Here is a 22,124-nt window from a genome sequence, read left to right as displayed (position 1 = left end):
AACTGTCTGTGTAAATAGGAATTTTCCTCAGTTGCAGGAGCCAGCAGAGGACACTGCTTTGCCTCCTGCTCTGAAAGGGCTGTGTGGTTTTTGTTCCTTTTGCCACCATCTTGCTGCTCCATGACCTTCTGGTGGCACCTTTGGCAGGAGAACAGTTGCTGCCCGTTCTATTTTATCCATATCCGCCAGAGAAATTTGTTTTCCAGGTTGTTTGTTGCTGCTGTAGCAATACTGCTCCTGTATAGCTTTACTTAGGAGAGGGAAGAAACAAAACCACATGACAAACGGGCCCGATTTATCACAGCAACAGAAACCTGCAATTCAGCTCAATCGCCCCCACAGGCCAGCTTAGACTGCATCAATATTTAATGCCCTGAGTGCCGCTGCTTTCGCAGCTCCAGCTTCCCCTCTGCCCCTGCGCTCCTCACCACGTCTGTCACCCCACCAGCCGGGCAGGGCACCCCCGTGCTTCTTCTGCCAAAACTGGGCTCTGTCTCCAGGCTGCCTGGGCAACGTGCTTCGTACCCGAAGGGACACAGCCCCGGCTGGCTGAACACAGCCAAATTCAGCCCCGTTCCCTGCTTGGCTGGACCACCTGTGCTGCAGATGTATGCTCGAGCAACTTCAGCTGAGCTTTCTGGGCATGCCTGTGGGCTGTGGCAAGGCAAGTGGGAGCAGGGCTGGTCTCAGCTCGGTCTGGTTTGGGGTGACCGTGTTAACCCAGAGAGGTGATCACGTAAGCCAGAGCTCACCTGGCAGCAGGCTGGAGGTGAATTCTGTTCTCTTGTCTGTGTCCGTTCCTGTTACTCAGGCAGGAGTATTTTATCCCAGAGGGAACCACGGTGAAATAAATCCACGGTAAAATAAATCACCAGCAAGGCAGGTGGCCTGCACCTGAAAAGAGGATTACCCGAGCCCGGTCACATCCCTCCAGCCCGTGAGCGAAGGGAGGCCACGTGGACCTCGATGGTCTCTGACCAGGTGGTGGCAGGCCAGAAGAGATCTGCCCCCTCCGCACGGCTCGGAGTCACGTCAGGCAGGTGGGGAGAGGGGCTGCACCCCAGCACGCAGCAGCAGCTTGCTTCTGGCTCGCTCTGCCTGCAACAGCAGTGGGAGCAAAGGCAGGCAGTGCTGGGAGACAGGGCAAGGAGGGCGAAGGCTGAACAGCGGTGGGAGGCAGCACCCGGGCAGAAAGAGCGCTGCGGAGGGGGCTGCGGGTTGTACGTGGCCACAGGCACGTTCCCTCACTGCCCTGCCGCCTGGGTTCCCCAGGTCTGTAAAATGGAGATAATTGAGATCTCCTGGTGATAAGCACAAAGTAAGGAGAGGCATTTTTATTTATCGGGGCAGCGGTGGGGCGGAGGAATTTGCACTGCTGGGCTGGTAATAAATGACCCCACAACTTGAATTCCTCCAGCAAGGCTGCACCTTCCACCAAGCTCTCCGTTCACTTTAAAAAAACCATTATGCAGCAAATTGCATATTGCAGAGGGGGAGTTCATTATCCACTCCAATGGCAGTGAGTGGCAGAGGCCATTAACATTACAATAAGTGGCTTTTTGGTGAGATGCTCTATAATTCACGTGGTATTTAACGCTGGCCAGGGGGCCTCATCTCTTTACACAAAATACATTAAGCAAAGCACCTCTGTGAACTTCACCCCGTGCTGAAGAGCTGTTATAATGAGGGTGATTAGGAATAAACATAACAGCAGACGCTGCTGTCTCAAAATAGCTTGGGTCAGTGGCTGCACGGCAGAGGGGACAATGACGAGCACAGAGGCCTGGTGGACTTGCAGGGGAACAGCTGGCCTGCTGCCGTTTGCCCGGGAGGAGCCGGGCGTTTTCCAGCACTAGAGCTCGGCAGCTGCTGGGGGAAGCCTTTATCCCCTGGTACTCCCCCAGCCCCTCCACCCTGCTACTCGTAGGGCACCTGGTTTATGATAGGCATGGTCTAACAGCAGGGCTGCGCAGAACATGTAATTCAACAGCCACATGCAAGCGCACCAGTAAATAATGGATTTTTCCACCAGTTAACTCTCCAAGAAAGGAGCTCAGAGCCAAGTCAGTGCCTTCCAACTCACAGCCTGTTAGAAAATTTAACCCAGAGCACAGCTCTTCCTCTTGGCAGCTGCCCAGTTATTAATTCTGATGTATCGGCTGCCTCTGAATGGCCTTGGGCTTCTGCCCAATATTTCTATTTATTTGTTTTCCATTCATCACCAAAATTAAAACACAAAATCTTCTAGAGAAGATGGAAATCAAACATGCTGAAGTAGTACTGCTGCCCACATACAACCGGCAGACATCACCGTGCTTTCCTTCCTCTGCAGTTTGGTACATCTAACTCTTAAGACTCCCTGCGTCTCTCACCTAATAGATACCTTTATTAATAGCGCAGGCACTACCGCAGCCTCGTGTTCTCCTTTCTTTCTACGCAGATCGATAAGCAGCAGCCTCTGGCTGGAGGTTTTTACTGTGGACCAGGTCACAGTGACTGTGCTGGAGACCTTTCCGGATTTAACACTGTCTTCATGGTTTGAGGTGAAGCTGATGGTGCAAGTGGCCGTGCTGAGGCTAGGAGCCCGTGCAACTGTCTGGACTGCAACCACGATGCAACGCAGCATACTGGCTGTGGAAGTAACTGCATGTTTTTAAAGGAAAATACGTATGATCTAAGAATTTTTTTTTCATCCCCTTGCTTTTTCCACTTGTTCCCAAGCAAGAGGTGGAGGTTCCTCAGACAAAGCTTTGCTTGTGCTGACTGGAGTTAGCTGTTCCACCCTGCCAGAAGCACCCAGCCTGCTTAAGTGCTTGCTTGGCTTCTTACTGACGTCTTGGTTTGTTCCAAACCCATCTTTATCTTGAAGCACATCACCTGATAAAACATTTTGCTATAAAAGCCCAGGCTTTCACAATGGAGTGATTCAAATAATAAGTCGAAAGCCAAAAGTTACACACTTGCTTTCAAAGCAATGTAAGTTATAAAATATCCTAATTTACAACTACAGTATCTAAATCCTCTTTGTAACAGCACAATCAATAGGATTTTATTGCAAGTTCACTGGAAAAGATTCTCAATAACGTTAGTAAAATGCACTAAAATATGGCCTTGGTCTCTTTCAGTGCTTTGTCTTCGAATTCAAGTATTTTCCTTCCTTAAAAACACATGCAAGTGAACGCACAGTGCAAGGTATGCATCTGGATGAGTAACAGATACTTTTGCCTGTAAATGGATTAGCTTCCACCAATAGCTAATAGGATTTCCTTCCACCAATAAACAGACTTCCAAGTTCTGCATTCAGGGCATCGTCAGGAATGACATCATCCTCCACAAACTCATCTCCAAGCTTCTTCCACCACGGCCAGCGAGCATACTTCAGCATAGCGTTGTGGGACTGTTTGGCCTTGGTAGCTACAGGGACTGACCGACTCATAAAGACAGCAAGATCTTTTTCTGTGGTCTCTGCTAACCGTGGAGCATCTGTAGGAACAAGGAGAAAAGTTTTCTGTTTTGTTTCTTATGCTGCAGTTTTATGAGTATTTTAAACAAAAAAGAAGGATCGCTACTCCCCCACCTCCTACTGTCCTAGCCACTCCTTTTCCCTTGCTGGCATTACAATTTCATGGCTGCGTGATAAACCAAGACTGGAGAAGCAATCCAAATTAAGGCTAACCTGAAAAAATAAATGCAGAACAAGGGGAGAGAAAGTAAGGGTGGAAAGCAGGACTACTTCGTTCAGGGCAGTAGTGCTGTACACCAAGTCGACTTCTTGTGAAACTGTGACCTAGGAGAAATAAGAGCTCCTGGCTGCTACTGCTGGATCAGCGCTCCTGGCGCAGGGTGACATCAGTGTAGCATTTCCACAGCCCTGGCGCAGCAGCAGCACTGCGTATTCCCTGCCTGGGGGCCCCGGCAAAACGTGGGAGTGCGCTGCTGATTTGCCCGTTGAGGGAGCAATGAGCTGCAGTGACACACCATGTGACAGGCTAAGTCATGGAATTCAGTAACTTGCTGAATTTTGTCCTGCTTGGGTGCTCTCTGGTGGCTGCAGTTTGCTATTCTCGCTCTTTCACTCCAAACTATTTGTCTGGAATTTAGCTAGCAACACACTGAATTCTATTTCAAATAAAGCCAGGCTAGTCAAAATAAAGACCTGACTCAAAATTCATAGCTCAAAGGTTTCCCTCTTCATCTGGGGAAAACAAGAAAACAGAATAAAACAAAAATGTAGAGGAAGAAGTTGTGCAAGATCCCTTTAGAAACTGTAATGCCTTTTACAAGGCCATTGCTTTTCTTGTGAACATACCAGAAAAAAAATTCTGCACTAAAATAAGATGCTCCCTGAAAAGCAGGTATATAATACTTAACCTACAGCAGTACCTGTATGATTTTTAGCAAAGCCTGAAAAATCTCACGATAAAGCATATGGCAAAGCAAGAAAGATATTTCAGTTTTGAAATAAGACTCTACCACTGTTCCCTTTAATTTTCTCTTTAAATTAGCTTAATCCAAATGGTAATTAAAATTATGACCAGAGCAGTCACGTACTCATTAGCAGCTCCACATCAGTGTTGACCTGAGCCAGTAACGTCTCTCTCCGCTGCGCTGCTCTCTGATCCAATTTGCTCCTCAACATGAACTGTGCCAGCTTTTCCTGGGCCTGCATATGTAATTCTTTACTCATTTCTTCTGACATTTGGGAAGCCTGGAGGAAAATAACAGTTTGTTACCATTACAAGCTGGTTATTTTAAATCTTTTGGGGACAGACTAGTGTCCAAAGGAATGCAAATGCTGTTAATTGTTAACTTAATCATTTTGCTTCCTCTGAAGTTCCCTCCAAAGCTATCCATCATCACGTACATGTGACTTTCCGGTTACAGTTTTGCTGTGACTCTTATTCGATTAGCAGTTAAAGTCCCCAGTATCCTAGTACCTTGCTCTCAAACAAGCAGGGTTAATATATGCATACCTCACAAGGATTATCTTGATCAGAGTTTATGAAGTTGAATATACTTCATCCCAACAGTATTTTACATTGCATCATTAATGGAAATGATGAAATGACTAAGAAACAGACCGGATGCAATTTGATGTAGTCATCCACCTTCTGCTGTAAAGCCAGTCTCTGCTCATCAGTCAGTCCTTTGGGATCTTTCCAAGGAGATAGAGGTCTTTTACTTCTTTGTTTTTCCAAGAATTTGCAAGCCTTTGCAAAGAACATACAAAAATACAGGAATCACAGGCAATAAGTTTGTCTCACTTTGTAATCAGTCAGTGGAAAAAAAAAGTCTCAGCACTGTATCTGTTAAAGCGTAACTTTAGCTACAATACTGAAAAGGCAACATACAATGGCCAGCATGGATGATAAGTAATGTTAAAATGCTCATAATAAATTACTGACTTACCTGTGGTGTGGTGAAATCCCAACTCTTGGTTTCAAAGTGGCAGCTCTTGTATTTTAGTTAGAAGGTTGTAGCATACTTTTTATCTTAGGCAGGATTCGACCCCTCTAAGCAATTTGGGGCTATAGAATCTATCATCCTCTGACTAATTTTTGAATAAATTATGGCTAAATCAACATTAAGAAAAGTAAATAAAACGATCTTTTTGAGGCATCGCTATAAGGTGCTGTCCTACCTAACGTTAGAACAAGGTTTATATACTTACTGCTCTCTGAATGATGACAGCTGCTTTATACTCCTTAAGAGATTGTCTCTGCTGATGAAAACTTCTTCTTGCTCTATACCCTCTCCAGAATCTCTGGATAGTTAATGCTGACTTTACCTCCATTTCCTGCATGTGCTTATTTACCTGACCTACAAATGTGAGAAAAACCCAATATAAGGTCATGGCTTGTGATCTCTCAGTAATTTACATTTTTAATCCTTAAACTCGATAATATCAAAACGCCAGCTTTTTTCTCAGTTAAAAATCCCTCCTCATCAAAGGCCCAGTAGCTGTAGACTACTCAGAGAAGACTTGTAGCTGCAATGGAGCTTTTTATATATAGGGTCTCCTTTTCTGCTGTACCATTTTGAAGGCAGCAGATGTCAATCAGTAGTTACTGAGCCCTTGAAGAATTAACACCTTCTCTGTCAGATAATCAGGTCAGGAGAAGAGATGGTAAAACTACACTGCAAACAGACATGCAAGATTAGGAAATACATTTGGGGAAAATGTTCTTAAGGAGACCCAGACAGTTTAATCTTTTGATATACTTTAATAGACATCATACTTGCATGGATTATTTCCAGTAAGGCCAGCTGTCTTTCATGGAAGAGTCTCATGGCCCTCTGTCTCTGAAGTTGCATTTGCAGCTTTAGGGCTTCATCTTCCTTCTGTTTTTCTAAATGATGCCGCTCCTGTTCTCGTTTAGCCCTGCAATACACAAAAATATTAACAATTACCTTAAGTTGTACATTTCTTAAAAATCCCTCTTTCTCTTTATGTTGAATGGGCCAGCAGCTGCCATGCCAGCTGCTGGCTGCAGGACCAACCCAAGCAATGAGATGTTACCTTACCTGCAAGCTAAAAAATTACCACACTATCTATAAGCAGGAAAATTCTGAGCCAGACACCCAATTTGTTACCAAATCAAAAGATGTATTTTTACTTAGGGTACAGCTCTAAGGACGCTGAAAGAGCAATGCTTCAGGTGGGACATCCACAGCTAACATGAACTAGAACAACTGTTTTGTTTCCATCATATGGGGAAGAAGTAAAGCAACATTAAGCATCTGCTCCAGCATGCATCTTTTCCAGTACATCCATCAGCATGCATGGCACCTGCTTTCCATAATACATATTATTGTTTTTGTACAGGCTGCTAAAGTAGATCAGAATGTTGGTTGTTGAGTTTCACTTTTTTAATTATTATTTTCTTTTTTTCCTCCAGGAAATACAGATTGACACATTTTCTCCATCAACTTTATTAACAGAACTCTTAAGAAAGGATTTTCTTGCAAATTCTTCTTGGTCTGTACCAGTTGTTGTAATCTCACGTTAGGATGTTGCCCTACTGTGCTTGGCATTGGAAAAGCCCCAGCAATTGTTTCCCAGATGAGACAACTGAAAAGTCTGTAACTGGCCCTTAAGCGTTCAAGCCAGTAACAGGTATACCAACATTAGTATACCAATTAATATATTAACGCTAAATAGGCTCATGTGTCTATACTAATAATCACTGAGACCACATGGACTTGGCCTCAGTGAAGCTGGAGGAGCTGTAAGATAGGGCTCTTTCTTCTTCACGACCCTTTGTTGTCCAGTGGACCTGACCTCGTGAGCAGCATAACGCTCGAGACTTTACAAGTTCACCCCATGATGAGGTAATGACGCGACTCTTTCTGTCACAGCAATATCAGCTGCCTGATCAGGACCCCGGTACGCCCACTGGGCCAACAGCTGAGAGTTCTGCTCATCTCTAGTACTTCTGTGGGTACAATGAAAGAGGTCTTAAGCACTAGGAAAGGGGAATATGTAGAGCACAGGCATAAGGAGGGACAGGAAGGGTTAAAAAAGGCAGCAACCACCATTAGTGCCCAGCAATTCTGGTACGGCTGCATGTCACATACCTGTAGACTCACAGTACTTACTATTCAGGTGTCTGCACGCTTCCCAGCACTAACATAAATTTACTGGTAATTTTTCCAACAACTACAGTTCCTCCTTAGTCTCTGTAACTGGGTGGTGGAAAACAGGATGGAAGCTGTTTTGTAAAAGAAATGCTCTGGATCTAAAGATCTGGCCCAAACTGATAAACAGCCTCTACCACGATCTAAAAGACCATAATCCTTTCATGACAGTAATGCAGACTTGAAGTGTGCCCACACATCTACCTACAGAGACAGATCGCGATGCATGTGACTACATCAGAAGGGTCTCAAGGTTTTCAGCCCACGTATTTCTGTAAACTAGAATTGTAAACCTTTGCATTTTTAATCCTAGAAGGCAATACTATGCTTCTAAGCTGAACGATGCCACAGGATCAAACAGGCCTTTTGATGCCATTTTCTTGATAAAACTATTAATACTTTTCCTCAGAAACTTCTCAGCTCCACTAGGCAGGAAACAACAAGCATGTGTTATGAACTTCTCAGATGTGCACCTGTGAAACTACCAACAATGTCTGTCAGGTATTTAAATTTTTATTTCCCATGTAGTCTGTAAAATACACATTCTTCTTCATTCTCTGCTTCTCCCAATAATAAATAAATAAAAATAATAAATAATTGGTTTCCACAAGATCACATTGACAGGGAAATGCCTCTGAACAGAAGTAAAACACACAGAGACTAAGACCCAAGCTTCCTTCAGCAGTTCATAGCACAAATTAACCTCCCTCTGATCATCTATGTGTATATATGCACATACATATAAATATATATACACATACATGCAATTGTTTGATTTATGAGGCATGATTAATACCAATTATTGCCATTTTAACAGTTCTACAATTAGTTACATAAAAGGGAACTAGCTTCAAGGAGAGACTGCAAGCTTTAATAGTCACTGAGGAGACATTTCTGAAACCACAGCATTTCAGAGGTATGTAACTTGTAGAGTTTAAGATCTTCTACTGCAGCTGCAGGTAAGCCAAGTCTGGAGCTTCAGCAGTGTTTAAATGTACTTATCCTAAAACAAATCCATGTATATAACCAAACACCGACTTAAAAATTCCAAAGGCCTCTTGAAAGGTTTTCTAAAGTCATGCTCACAGCACTCCAAACACTATTTTTATTTTTCATCATAATGCTACCTGCAGCTTTGGCCTAGAAAGAAAAAAAACCACTGGAGCTGTACAGTTACTATATTGTACTCAGTACAATGGGACTGACTGGGCCACGAACACACAACTGTAAAAATATTAATACATTTCCATTCTTTTCCATGTTAAACAAACACATTCAAGAACTACTTATTTAAGAGGCACGCACTAATGCTTGCAATAGTGAGAACATGACACAAGAATGTTAAGCAGCTAGTTGACTGCTGGTAGCCTCGCCACCCTCTCCCTTCTGCGTTAGCATGTCACGCCTTATCCCGTCACGCAATTTTTCTGGGCTGCAAATTTTGGCTGGCAGGCTTGCAAGGTGCCTGATGGGGGCAGAAATACTGGCTCAAAGTGTATGTATGGTGCAGTAGAAAGCGGTCACAAGGATGGTATTCTTAGTATACAGCACAGAAGCTGAAGTGGTTAGTGGTCCTCAGTGGATAACTTGCATCCCCCTGCGAATCTTCCTGAACTTGAAGATTACACCCCAGAGAGCCCAGTATCTTCTTAATACCAGTCTAGACAAACCACAGCTGTCTGCTTTCTAACACCTTGGTGATAATACAAAGTGATTTGACTATCTGATTTGTAAGATCTAGTCTTGACAAGGTAGTGCTTACCATGTACAATAAAAAAGATTGAATTAAACCTGCTGTGGAGTCTGTCTTGACTTAGATCCCTTAACCTATGTTAAAATTCACGCTAGACTTCTGAAAAGAGTTTGCCTAATATGTGCTGAAGTTACTGAAATCATACTTCAAGTAACATATGCATTTTTTATGTAGCTTCATTCTTCTGTGCTACTCCAAAGTCAGAAGATGCTATTTCTAGGTCACTGAATTGACCCCACTTCCGAGAGTCAAAGCTTTCAAATATTAATTGAGAACAAGGTCTTACAAGTGGCATACTGAGCAAGCACTTTAGTCCATGGTTTCTGCAGCACTCTGCCATGACATTAAACTCCAGGACAGTTCCACATTTAATTTATGATGGAATTTTGTAAGTTAGCTGTGAACCAGTTAATTGTTCTGCCAACAGTACATCATCTTCTAGGGCTATTTACTGCAATCCAGTGCTGCACTGTCCCACACTTGCAGTTTTCCACATGCCATATATTTTTACACAGAAAACATACAAATCAATCACAGAAGTATGAGTTTTTTTCATGGAGAAAAAGGTTGGCAGCTGGGAAAGGGACAGTTGGAGCTTTTGGCACCAGAAGTGGCGGCTTGGTACTGCTGGAAAAGCACACTGTTTGGATCTTTTTGCTAAAAGAATCTGCAGTGAAATAGTTCATATTGGCATTACATTACTTTTATGTTTCAGAAAATACAGCTGACTGGAAAAAGGCATCTTCAAGATGGAGGACTTCTTGGCCAACCCAAACGTTCTCTGGGATACAGGAAAAAATCCACAGAGAAGCTCTCCCCAGGCACAGGAAGGACAGGAAGCAAACAGGAACAGCCAGCACAGATTTATCACAGGCAAATCACGTTTGACCAACCTGATGGCCTCCTGTGATGAGCTGAGTGGCTCTGTGGATGAGGGGAGAGCACTGGGTGTCATTTACCTTGACTTTAGCAAGGCTGTCATTAGTCTTCCATACGCTGCAGGGCAGGGCTGACGCTCAAAGGAAACTCCACGGACATAGAAAATGGGTCAACAGAAACCACATGAAGTTCAAGTGGAAAGTCCTACACTTGGGACAAAATAGCCTCATGAATCACACAGGTTGGGCACTGACTACCTGGGCAGCAGCTCCCATGAAAAGAACCTGGGGTCCTGGTAGATGGCAAGTTGAAGACGAGCCAGTAGCGTGCCCTTGCAGTAACACAAGCTAGCTGCATTGTGGGCTGCACTAGCAAAAGCAGAGGCAGCAAGTCATAGAAAATTATTTCACTTTGCTCAACGCTCTGGAGGGCACACCTGGAATACTGCCCATACTTTACTGGGCCACCCAGTAGAAGACAGATATATTGACAAACTGGAGGGACAGGGACTGTCCAGATGGAGACAGGGATACGAAGCATTCAGTATACAAGGCCAGGTGGAGAGATGCTTCTTTTTTTAGCGCAAAGGAAGGGAAATCCATTTTTTGTCTTTCACTAACTACGGGAAGGGTTACAAAGAAGATAGAGCCAGATTCTTAGAGGCAAACATAAAAAGGACAAGAGGCAGTGGTCAAGAGCTGTAACAAGGAATATTCCCACGAGCTCTAATGGAAGAATTCTGACCTGAGAAAAACCAAACCAAACCTTATTAGTCTATTCTCTTGAGTGCTTTTTATAAAGCTATGCTGTTTACCTGAAGCTCCTCTGTAAAATGGTCACTGCTTGGGGTAGTTTCTTCAGCCTTTTTCTTGTCTGAAATCCCCTCCACGCAGCCTGGATTATACAAGCTGCTTGACGCTGCCTCTGAAATTTATAAAAAATAGTTAGTACAATATTTTCTTTGCATATAAAAACACACTACTACTGCTTGCCTATTTGGATCAACCTCAATGTTTGGCCAAAAAACAGTTTTCCAATGCACCGAAATGCACAATATTTGTAATGGTGCAGGGCAGTTAAGGTCCTAAAGACAATTATCATCGCAAATCCTGTATGAGCTCCAAAGGCAGCTAATCTGATCATCTGGATCAATGCTCTCTTTGATAAACAAATGCATTCACAGCACAAATATAAAATGTATATTATCTACATTAAGTAATATTAGAAATTTGAATTTTAAGTGTCTGAAGCACTTGATATTTCAAGTACTGATTCGATCAAAATACCTACACTAGACAGGATAGAAAGACAAGTTTGGAGAACTAATAGCAGGAAAATTTTTACTTTTGCAGGATGATCATCAGTCACAACAAACACGAAAAGAAATTATATTCTTAAATGCTATTTTTTCAGGGGAAAACAAAGCAACACACAAAACAAACACCCTGCTGTGTTTAAGGTGAAAGCAGGTCTCTACAAACATAACTCTGATTTCCTTTGAAGTACTGTCTCTGAAAAACCTGCATGTAAATTTTTGGTAAGTTCCTAAAACACACATCCACTCTTTTATTGGGAACACAGCACAGAAGGTGTTTTTACCGAATGTTTTCACTACATGACTTTTAATTCTACCTGAATGCTCCCAAGACTTCAGAAACCTAAATTTGTAACACTGATGTGAGATGAGCGGATACAACTGTTTTTAGTTTATAGTTAACAAAACTAAATCACCTGTAAGAAATCATACTACTTTGTGAATCTGGAAAAAAAAAAGCCAAACTCTCAAGTCACAGTCCCAATAATCCCATACCTTAATAACTGGACAATTTCTTGAGGTCTTAAAAAATGAAAGACGCAAAAAAAAGAATATATAGGAAATTTTAAAAATCCATTGATACAATGAAAAAAATAGCACACGCTTTGAAAAGCTTAGACAAACCAATATAGTAAATGCTTTCTAGACATATATAAATTACACATAACTAGGATTTCACATAGGAAAGTCTCATTAAAATTCAGCACCTGCATTTCCCTTTTTCCACTGGATTGTTCCAAGTATAGCAAGTCCAAAAGTTGACTGAGATCCCTGTCAAATCCTTTGCCAGTCCACTGTTTACTTAAAAGCACTTTCAATCCTAAGAGAGAAGAAGCATGCAATACTGCTAAGGCAAATTTTTCTTTTGAGGCTTTCAAACTAACAATTTTCAAATTAAAAAAAATAAATCTGATTCTATGTGTAAAGGAAGACTAGGTTGAAGATGAACACAATCTCTCATTTTTGGGTTTACACGTTATCAATGAAGAACTGGTGCTCCAATCATCACAGAAAAGTATTCTACAGTGACTGTAGTTTTGTATCTCCAAGTCACTACCTATTGTGTCTACATAACCGGCAGTTAAATTATCCACGTACCTTCAGTGTCTTATCCGTAAGTCACTGTGAGGTCCTAAAAGGATGGTAAACATTACACAAGTGCCAGGTTTCACGAGCACTGCTTTCATATTTTTCATAATAAAATCTATTTACTTATGACCAGAATTCTTTGATGTCTTATTTGTACAGCATAATCTCACTGTGGGTACATGAGTTTCCAATCCCTGACACAAAATGGCTTTTTTGGTGCACAATAGCTACAAAGCACACTTGTGCTCTCCTCACAACACACACGCTCCCTGTGCTGTGCACAGGACACAGAACAGACAGTAACACGTGGTTTTTTTAGATCTCTATCAGACAAATCCCAGAGCTTGAGAGTTCTGCGGAGTTGGAGGGGAAAGGAAGGAAGACGGGAAGTAGACACTTATATAGAAAGGCTCCTGAAGAACTGCAGATTCAAACAAGTTCTATCTTCAAATCACTGTCTGTAAGCATATTCACATACTGGGCAACTCCAAGAAATAATCCATCGTGTGCACTTACAGGATCACATATGGACCATGAAGTCCTTCATACCAACAAAAGCGGCACCTCTGTTCTAGCCGGCATGCACCATTTTGGAACAACGATGATGGTTAAACATGTGAGGAGAGACATGCTTGAGACTACAAACGGAGTCAGTCGCTGCCTTAAACCTGCCTGAACCCTGAAAAACCACGTAACTACACAAAGCAGTTCCCTCACAGAAGTCCTGTAGGTCTGACACGACCCATTTGCCAGTTTCTGCACGGGCTACATAGCCATGTGCCCCTTCCAGCCACTGACAAGCATGCCTCTAAGATGTGTCCTCCCATGCAGATAAAAAGACCAGGCCCTCCTGCAATCCTGATGTAAAGACCGTGCTGGGCTTGGAGTTGGGAGATTTAGGGTATTTCCTCATTCTAGCACTTTGCCATTACTGACAGAAAGCTTACATTGAAGCACCTCATACCAGCAACAGCTCTGAACCACTGTGAAGCCAAGCTACTTCAACGAGATGGCCGGGTGGTGGAAATGCTGGAATACTTTCTTTGCAGCTGCTGTTCTTCAAACCATCTACAAGATTTCAAAGCCTCAGAGAAAGCTAACATACGGACTCTAACAAAAAGAAAAAGAGGGCTTTTTTTTTTTTCCTTAGCGGAAACAGGAAATATATACAGAAGATCAAGAGCCTCTAAATGAATGGGCACTTTGTCGATTCCAAGCAAAATAAAGTAGCATAACCCCTGAAACGTAGTTCTTTGATGGAGACCTGCACCTCTTTAGACAAACAAGTGTTCTACAACTGGGATGGTCAGATCATCGCAGCAGCTTCACAAGAATCCACAACACGCTGCCAGCCTTAGGCACATCACACTTTGTTTCATGCCGCAAGGAAGCCCTGTCTCAATTCTGTAGGCAATGAAGTGCCAAAGCTACCCATCTGATCCAGGAATTTATCTAGCTGGTGCTGCCTAACGAGTAGTTGGCACAACTGTAAAAAGGTGAATTGCGCCTTTTTGTCTGGCATAACCACCTCTTATTACCCTTTTCTCAAAAGAACAGAGGCTGCACAAAAGTGGTTTTGACCATCAGTAATAACCAGGATATAAGAGACTTGGCAAACATCAAATCCTTTTCCCTAGTCTCCATGGACACAACAGCAGAAGATAAAGGTGTTTCCTGGAGCTCTCTGCTAGGCTAGAGACAGAAACGTTAAATGGGATACTATATTACATAATGAAGAACATAGAGTAAGTTAAATTACATGCACGCTCAGTCTCTTCATCTAAAAGCATCAATACAAAACAAAACTCATTTCATGAATTCTCGGAAAAAGTTCATTCCAATCACTTGGATGTCAAAAGACAGTCAGCTCCTTAGTGACAGAACCGCGCCTATCAGATAAGCAGACCCGTAACAGCCAGGATCAGAAGTTGGCAGAAGTAAAACTGCCATGCTTCTGGACTAGTGAGGCTTGGCACACCAGCAGATGTCTGACAAACGGCTCTTACCAAGGCAGTACAGACACCCTGCTATGAGGGTCTCTTGATATCCAGCCTTCGCAGAAAAAAAAGATACAGAACATCGTGTAGAAAGTAGTAAAAGCCATCAGGCTGAAGGTGCCAAACTACCGCTAGAAGAGACAAGTTTCCACATGCACAGTCCTCAATACATAGAAGAAAATAAATCTAGGAAACAGAAAGAGGAGCAGCACCTTAAATTACAACAAAAACAAACAGAGAAGGAAAATAAAACAGCACTGCAGTTTTCCTTGTATTAGATGGCTAATGAACAAGGAGAGCACTGGGTAACTGCCACCTTTGTATTTTTAAGGTGAATGCAAGGCCGAGTGATTGGTTCCACGCATGCTTACAAACCTTTATAGCGAGTTGTGAGTAACTTCAGGAGCTGCTTGCAAAATTTCGCTATCAACAACAGCAGTTTTGTAGCAGCATTCCCTATGACAGGATTGGTGGTAGATGAAAGCTTATAAACGAGCTCATCCAAAACAGAGTGAAGGGTCTCTTCATCAACCTGAAGCAAGACAGAACTGGAGAGAAAGGGGAGGATAGAATTGAAATATTAGTTATAAACTGAGCTTTTTAACAGTGACTTCCTATTACAGATGTCAGGTCAAGATTCAGCAAGTCAACATAGCCAGCTAGCCGGACCAGCAATCCGAGCCACAGTGGAAGGAAAAGGAATTGAACAGTTATGTTTGTTTTATGCTGCTTTTTTTCCTGCAATGAATTGGTATTTCCACATTTATTCCAGTTAAAATGAAAAAACAAGTATTACTGACTCAGTGGCAGAGGCATTCCTACTGTTTCAACTGATTCCCATTCCCTCAGCTTAACAACAGGATAAAGAAAATAGCCAATTTTTCCACTTCTACAGCAAAGACTAGAAAAAAACGCCACACTTCTTGTATATGAAATGTTCTATTTTACAAAGCAGTAACGAACTGAGTTTTATATTTAAACTTCAGAAAATCAGTAATAATAAAAACAACTAACCTATTGACCCCCAAAATACTCTGTAAAACAGACATCATTATAACTGCTGTTTCAACATTGTCTGTTACTAGCAACTGCAGGAAGTGATCGTTTTGCAGTACTGCAAAAAAACAAAAACAAACAAGAAGTCACGCAATCAGAACCACAGACTTAAAAATACCATTAAACAAATAAACTTTATTATGAAACATAAGCCATAGCAAGTAAAACCAAATACTGTTTCTGTAACAAACGCCATCTTTTATAATTTTTACACTGAAGCTTACTGGAACAAGTAAACTACTTTAACATCCAAAAAACACGTTGCGTCCTGTTTTTCTGCCTTTGGATATCCCTTAGGCACTGGCATTGCAATGTAATAAAAACTTTAAAACCTTCTCTGTTACACCAGCACCAGCTTCTTATTACAGCAGCAGAATTATCACTGGGGCAACAATATCCAGAAAAGATAAGCACTTCAACCTTGACAGTTGGTTAAACCAGTTTCATTTAATGCAAGTCCACTGATGTCATTTAAGCACCAATTTTTTTATTCCAGAATATCAGTGACTACATACTTGGTAATTTTTCTAGCCATTTGTGTGTTAGCTACATATCTTACGATCCTTAAGTTGCTGTTCTCTGTTAAAAACAAATTCTGTTTTTTATTATGAACTAAAAGTCAGTGTGCCAATGCTAAGCTGGTTTAAATGAAAGCTTATTTTGGTCAAAAGTGCTAGAGAAATTTGTCAGATACTTGTAGAAATTTCTGGCATGACAACGAATTGAGAAATCCATTTTCAGTTCTACCCATCAGGGCTTGCAATGTACGTTGGTCAAATTTCTGCATATGTTAACCACTGACAGGTAAGAAGAGCAACAGTATTTTATCAGAAAAAAAAAAATCTGTTTTTTAAAGGAACATAATTACAAATGGAAATTACAGAAGACTTTTAATGTTTGTCTCCAAAAGACTAGAAAAGAAACTCTTTAATATTCCCCTTTACTGGATCTTTTCCAATTTAAATATTGCTGTTTCTGCTGAATGGAATATTTTAAGAGATTGTTTTAACACCTACTCCAAATTGGAAAACTAGATGCAGATTGGCTTGTGACTGATTCTTGATACCTGTAGTTGCTCTAGACAAATACTCAAGTGTTTTATGAGTTTACTTTTCCCTTACCATGCTTTGTTAGTTGAATATGCCCACCAAACAGCCAGCAGATGGCATCGGTTACTGTTTGGAAACAGTGTAAAAAATCTTGTTTTTCTTCATCCTAAACAAAACAGAAGAGAAGTAGGTAAAAGCACATGTCTGCGTCTTCACTGAGGACTTCAGCCTGATGCAGCAGGCGGGTTGTATACTTCAGCTATTTGGAGGCCAACTCCATCAACTTCCCAAATGAGGTTGGTCAAACCATAGGAACCAGTCAAAAAAACAACCTGCGTGTCCTTCAAGGCCAGAGATCTGTCAACAAAGTCTAAACTTACTAGATAACAAGCCTTACTAGAAAAGGCTTGTTTGGTCCTTAAAAATTCTTGATAGCATAGTAGGGCTACGACAACAAGTGACAGGTTAGTACAAATGCATCACAGATTTAAATCACAAAATGGGAAAAAAAATGACTAAAACACAGAAACCACAGGTACAAAGTGGACAAAAATATTGTTAAAATGGAAAAGGTTCCTATGAACCGGCATGGAGAGGTTTCAGAAGCACCTCCTAGGCGGAGAAACAGCAGCAAACACCAAACTGAAAGTATTTGTGCTTGCTGTGCTAACACTGGACTGGACACAATGACCAGGAAAAATCCAGGTTTCAGTATGTGAACACACACACACACACACAGAGTCTGGAGCCTGTATTCCAGGTAAGATCCACAGCCCACTGGAAATCTAAAATCTTGGTGTGTGTACAGCAAAGCATCTTTTGACAGTACTACACTGCTGATAAATGTTATTATAAAGCACTTGGGTGTGGTAACTCCCATGTTGTTGAGCCTCCACCAGGGAAGCTCTGGAAAGTCTATTCCTAGATCTATGCTGTAAGTCCCAGCCATCAGTCATGGTTTAGCTCTGTATTTGGTACTTACTGACAATGAGAGATATGAAATAACAGTAATAAGTTAAGGCATAATATTATCTGCTGTGTGTTTTGGCAGCGCATCAGTTTCTGAAAGCTATTTAAGTACTTCCCTTGACTTCAAAGACTTGTACAGAAAGCAAGTGAGGGCAGAATAAACTGCAAATCTCCACTGGCAGAGTGGGGTTTCCCAAGTTCCAGTGAGCAAGCATCAAGTCTGGCTGCCCAGTCACCTTTGAGACCACAAGTTTTAAAAGCCAAAATACTAGCTATAATATGGACTGCATTTGCATTCAAAAGTAATCTTTGCCCACAAGCATGACTCAAGTAGCATGTAGGCTGAGACATAATAAGAAAGTGTGGGGGAAATTACACGTTGCAGATAAGACTCGAGTCTCCTGGGATGTCATTCAGGAAGCTTACTTCTTAAGCACTAAATGCACTTACAAAGTATTGAACAAACAGAAAATACGTCACTCTGCTGATACCTTCTGAGAAGTGATTGTGTATGTGGTGTCCTGAACAAGACTCTGTAGGAAAACCATAAACAAGTGCAAGAAGTCAGTGAGACGGGAAACGAGATACAAAGGGAAACAGGCATAATAAAAGAAACTATCAGAATCCATGAAATTGGTTATTTATTTTTTCATTTTGGGGGGCTTGTTCTGGAACTCTGAATGTTTCAAAAACATGAGGGAAAATAGCAGGGCAAAATCCTTCTTCTCTGCAAAGATGGAGAGTAATGTGAGAAAGTGTTCACATCCACTACATCACAAAGCCTGCCTTTAGGGATCCCGACATGCTGGTTCAGAAGCCGTAGGCATTTTTGGAATTTTTTGCCAATTCCACTGAAGAAGTTCTACTGCAAAACAAACGTCAACATACCCGACTTAAAGTCTTAAGCCTTCCTAAACCATACTTTCTTTTTCTGTAGAGCTGAGTAAAGCAGTGAGAACAAAGCGGTTACAAAGACTGAACTAATTATATGCAAAGTTAAGACGACACTACCATGACTGGGATGCTGCCTTTTGTAAGAAAAAACATCTGGGATTTTTTTCTCTACCTGGCTGTCCTATTTCTTCTGTCCTACACATAACTGCAATCCTCCTACCCCTTTAAAAATTCTGACAAGCAGTAACAAAACTCTCTAAAAAAAAAACTTATGGTAACAAACTAGTTTTGGCACATGTAACGGACTGAACGCTCCACAATGACAAATTTCGGTTTCAAAGCTCCAAGGCATAAAGAAAAAGGAATTTCTGCAAAATAAATTTTCATAATACAGCATCCCTAGAATAATATCCTGCTTATACAACACACGAGCTTGGAAAGCTTGCAGAGATTCTCTGCTCTTTTAACTATGAAATTTAAATACCTTGACTGCTCGGATAAATCGTGCTTGCAGGCGTCTTCCCAAAAACAGCAGGTTGTCTATAGCTGAAGGAAGAAATTCTGTGTAAAATTCCTCGGGATCTTCTTTCACCTCTAGTCCTACACAACAATGACTGAAATGGAAAAAAAAAAAAAAAACACAACTGAATAGTAAAGGGCCTGTTTGAACAGTTTTGAATGAACGGTCATGTCATCAGATAAGGAATGCTTCACTGGAATGGGACAATTCAGCGCTGAACAACAGTTAACTGCTGTGACTAGCTCCGAGGTAGCTGCCTCCGAAGGAAGAGCTATCACCGGCAGGCTGGAGACAGCAAGTATAATACCACTTATTAGAGCACGTCTCAGTTTAAAACATATCCAAGGCACTTTTGCCTTTAGCTTCATAGGATCTGTTCAGGCTTGTTCCACACGTTAGGGAAGGGCTCCGGTGGTCATAAGGTAAAAAAGCAAAGGCAAACAGAAACGTGATAAGGGAAACCTGATGAAGGCAGTCCAGATCAGGCAACAAAAGTACGTATAAAAATATAACTCACTACAAAAAACTGAGTGAGTCTGTCTACAACTTCCCTCTAACTGGGGAATACATGTGGGCTAGAAATCAGTTTTTCAGATCTCAGTTTTCTTATTTTACTCACCACAGACACGTTGGTCATTTCTGGAAGGCTGTTTACAAGAAACTGCAAGTTTTACAACTGGAAAGATTTTCCGTTCTGTACCCCACGCTGATACAAGTGCAACGGCAGTATTTTCCCAGCTTCTTATGAATTTTGCTTTCTGACATCTTATCTAATCTTTGTTAGCTTTTTGTGAATGCGTACACGTAAAGCTCTGCTTACCTAAGCCCTGTGACAGCACATTCTAAGCACAAAGTTGAGATTAAACTAGTTGTAAAAGAACATTTTTACAGCTAAATAAATTTCAGTTTGTTTTTTTTTCTGCAAACTGAAGTAGCTTATAAGAGATTATTTAAGTCTCATGCAACTCTGGTGATAAATCTTGCATCTCTTGGTGAAATTCCTCACATTAAAAATTCACATTGCAGATATGGCATAAATAAAAGATGGTTGCCTAATTGCTTCACGCCTTAGAATTTTGCTTCCTAGTTAAGCCAAAATCAAGTACAACTTGGAGAAAATTTAAAACTTACTATTTTTCCTGACATTAAAAATTGAGTTTGGATCATTGGGGATTGGTGTTTAAAGTTGTCTTACTAGCTATAAACTTCATCACGCCATTCTCACAATATCACTACATCAAGCTCTCTAGTCTGTATGAATTGTGCCCTCTATTATGTTTAAAATGTAAATAGATATTTAAAAATAGATATTTAAATGGAGCCAAGCCAAGCTGTGAGTCAATCAGATTTTTGCAGGATGAAATCAATCTAAATAGATTTTTTTAAAGTAACTGCAATTCAAAATTAGCAATTGCTTGGCAAAAACTGAGACCTATGTGAGTACTGACCACAGAAAAGGTAAACCCTACAGAAAAACTGTTCCCACCAAACAGTTTACCCAGCTCAATGAAACACAATGAGAATGAATTAAACAGGTCCAATTAGGCTATGCCTGACCCCTCTGCTCTTGACTGCTCCCTGCACTTTAACCCTGGCCTTTCCTGAACAACAAGCCTTGTTCTGGATGGAAGCCAACGCATTACAGCTTCAAAAGAAAAAGAGCAAGATGAAAGGCCAGAAAGAAAACAAGAAGAAAACTTATTGGCAAGTTTTTTTACCTCAGTATCTCTGCTAGCTGGGCAGCAGTAGCCCAGCCTCCACGCACTCGAGAGTAGTCTTGTCTAAGGACAAGCAAGCAGTAGCGAGTCAGATCATAATAGTATATGTCTTGCTTAACTTTTTCGGATTCCTTACGTCCCAAAGAAGGGCAATTTAATATTTCTGTGGGAAGAAAGCACGAGAGTAGCAAAGGGAAGCATTAGATTCTGATGTGCAATTTGGGTATTTTTTCTTTTTCAAAATATGAGGTAATTTTAAAAGTGCCAACAGCATAAAATATTTCAGTGTTTTTCAATCCTACAGCTACAATCTGTTTGTTAGATCCCGTGACAACTGGGAAGGGTAGTTGTATTTGGCTTTCCATCGTCTCGTTACACATGCAGTAGTAAGACACGCATTATCTGGGACACTGCCCATCTGTATGAATTTCCTAGGTCGGAGAAAACCACAACCGCTGCGAAACGTACGGCTCCCTTATAATTACGTCCCGATTTAGCACAGGCCCTGACTTGTCCCTGCCACTTCTGCGAGCAGCGGCTGGGTGGCGAAGGGCAGGAAGGACGGGGGGAGCCGCACGGCAGCCGGGCATCGCGCTGCTGCCTTCAGGCCCGGCCACGCAGGCTCCCCCCGGCAGCAGTGAGGTCTGCCCGAGGCCCTGGCCCCACCAGCAACGGCCTCACAAGCCCGGTGAGGCGGCGGCGGGCCTGCCCCGCTGCCACCCCTCAGCGGCGGCGCCGTTACCCTTCAACGCCAGCAGCAGCGCCGGGACGTCCCGCTCCCTGCTCTCAGCGACTCGGGCGGCTACGGCCAGCACCCGGGGGTCCACCGCAGCCATGGGCAGCGGGGGGCGGCCCGCGGCCCGGAGCCTGGGGGCTGCTGAGCGGAGCCGCGGGGTCCCCGAGGGGAGCCCCCAACATGGCGGCGAAGCTCTGAGGGGAGCCCCGTTCCCGCCCAACGCGCCGCGCGGGGCCGCCCCACCTGCGGCGGTGGGGGGGGGGGGACGAGGGGGGCGGGAGCGCGGCCCCGCCCGCTGTGACCCCGCGGCACCCCCCCACACCTCCCCCCCCTCCTCCCCGCCGCGTGGTCGCGGCCGCCCTTCGCCAATCAGAGCGCGGCGCCGAAGGAGGAGGGGGGCTCATTTGCATATCCGCGTGCCGGCTCGCCCCTCCGGCGGCGCGGTGGATAGGCCCGAGGCGAGCCGCGAGGGGAGGGGCCGGGCCGGGCGGGGAGGTGTGGGCGTGGCCTC

The 22,124-nt window shown here is 42.7% G+C and overlaps 1 protein-coding gene across 2 annotated transcripts; it reads right to left on the bottom strand.

Moving 5' to 3' along the window:
* Nucleotides 1-2,166: 2,166 nt before the first annotated feature.
* IQCB1 (IQ motif containing B1) lies at nucleotides 2,167-21,872 on the bottom strand. 2 transcript variants are annotated; one of them, XM_035571197.2, is made up of 14 exons: nucleotides 21,620-21,872; nucleotides 20,878-21,040; nucleotides 19,124-19,253; nucleotides 18,237-18,278; nucleotides 16,849-16,942; nucleotides 15,686-15,785; nucleotides 15,047-15,219; nucleotides 12,293-12,405; nucleotides 11,085-11,194; nucleotides 6,240-6,382; nucleotides 5,672-5,820; nucleotides 5,082-5,210; nucleotides 4,552-4,708; nucleotides 2,167-3,483 (listed from the first exon to the last, which is right to left on the bottom strand). In XM_035571197.2, exons 1-14 carry the CDS (start codon nucleotides 21,711-21,713, stop codon nucleotides 3,254-3,256), a joined length of 1,827 nt encoding a protein of 608 aa, XP_035427090.1. In that variant the 5' UTR covers nucleotides 21,714-21,872; the 3' UTR covers nucleotides 2,167-3,253. The 2 variants fall into 2 exon arrangements, with proteins under 2 accessions (XP_035427090.1, XP_035427097.1); XM_035571204.2 differs by lacking the exon at nucleotides 18,237-18,278 and having other exon boundaries at nucleotides 21,620-21,860.
* Nucleotides 21,873-22,124: the final 252 nt, after the last annotated feature.

This window comes from Cygnus atratus, chromosome 6 (assembly GCF_013377495.2).
Source record: "Cygnus atratus isolate AKBS03 ecotype Queensland, Australia chromosome 6, CAtr_DNAZoo_HiC_assembly, whole genome shotgun sequence".
Taxonomy (NCBI): Eukaryota; Metazoa; Chordata; class Aves; order Anseriformes; family Anatidae; genus Cygnus; species Cygnus atratus.
This window is presented reverse-complemented; position numbering and strand designations above follow the sequence as displayed.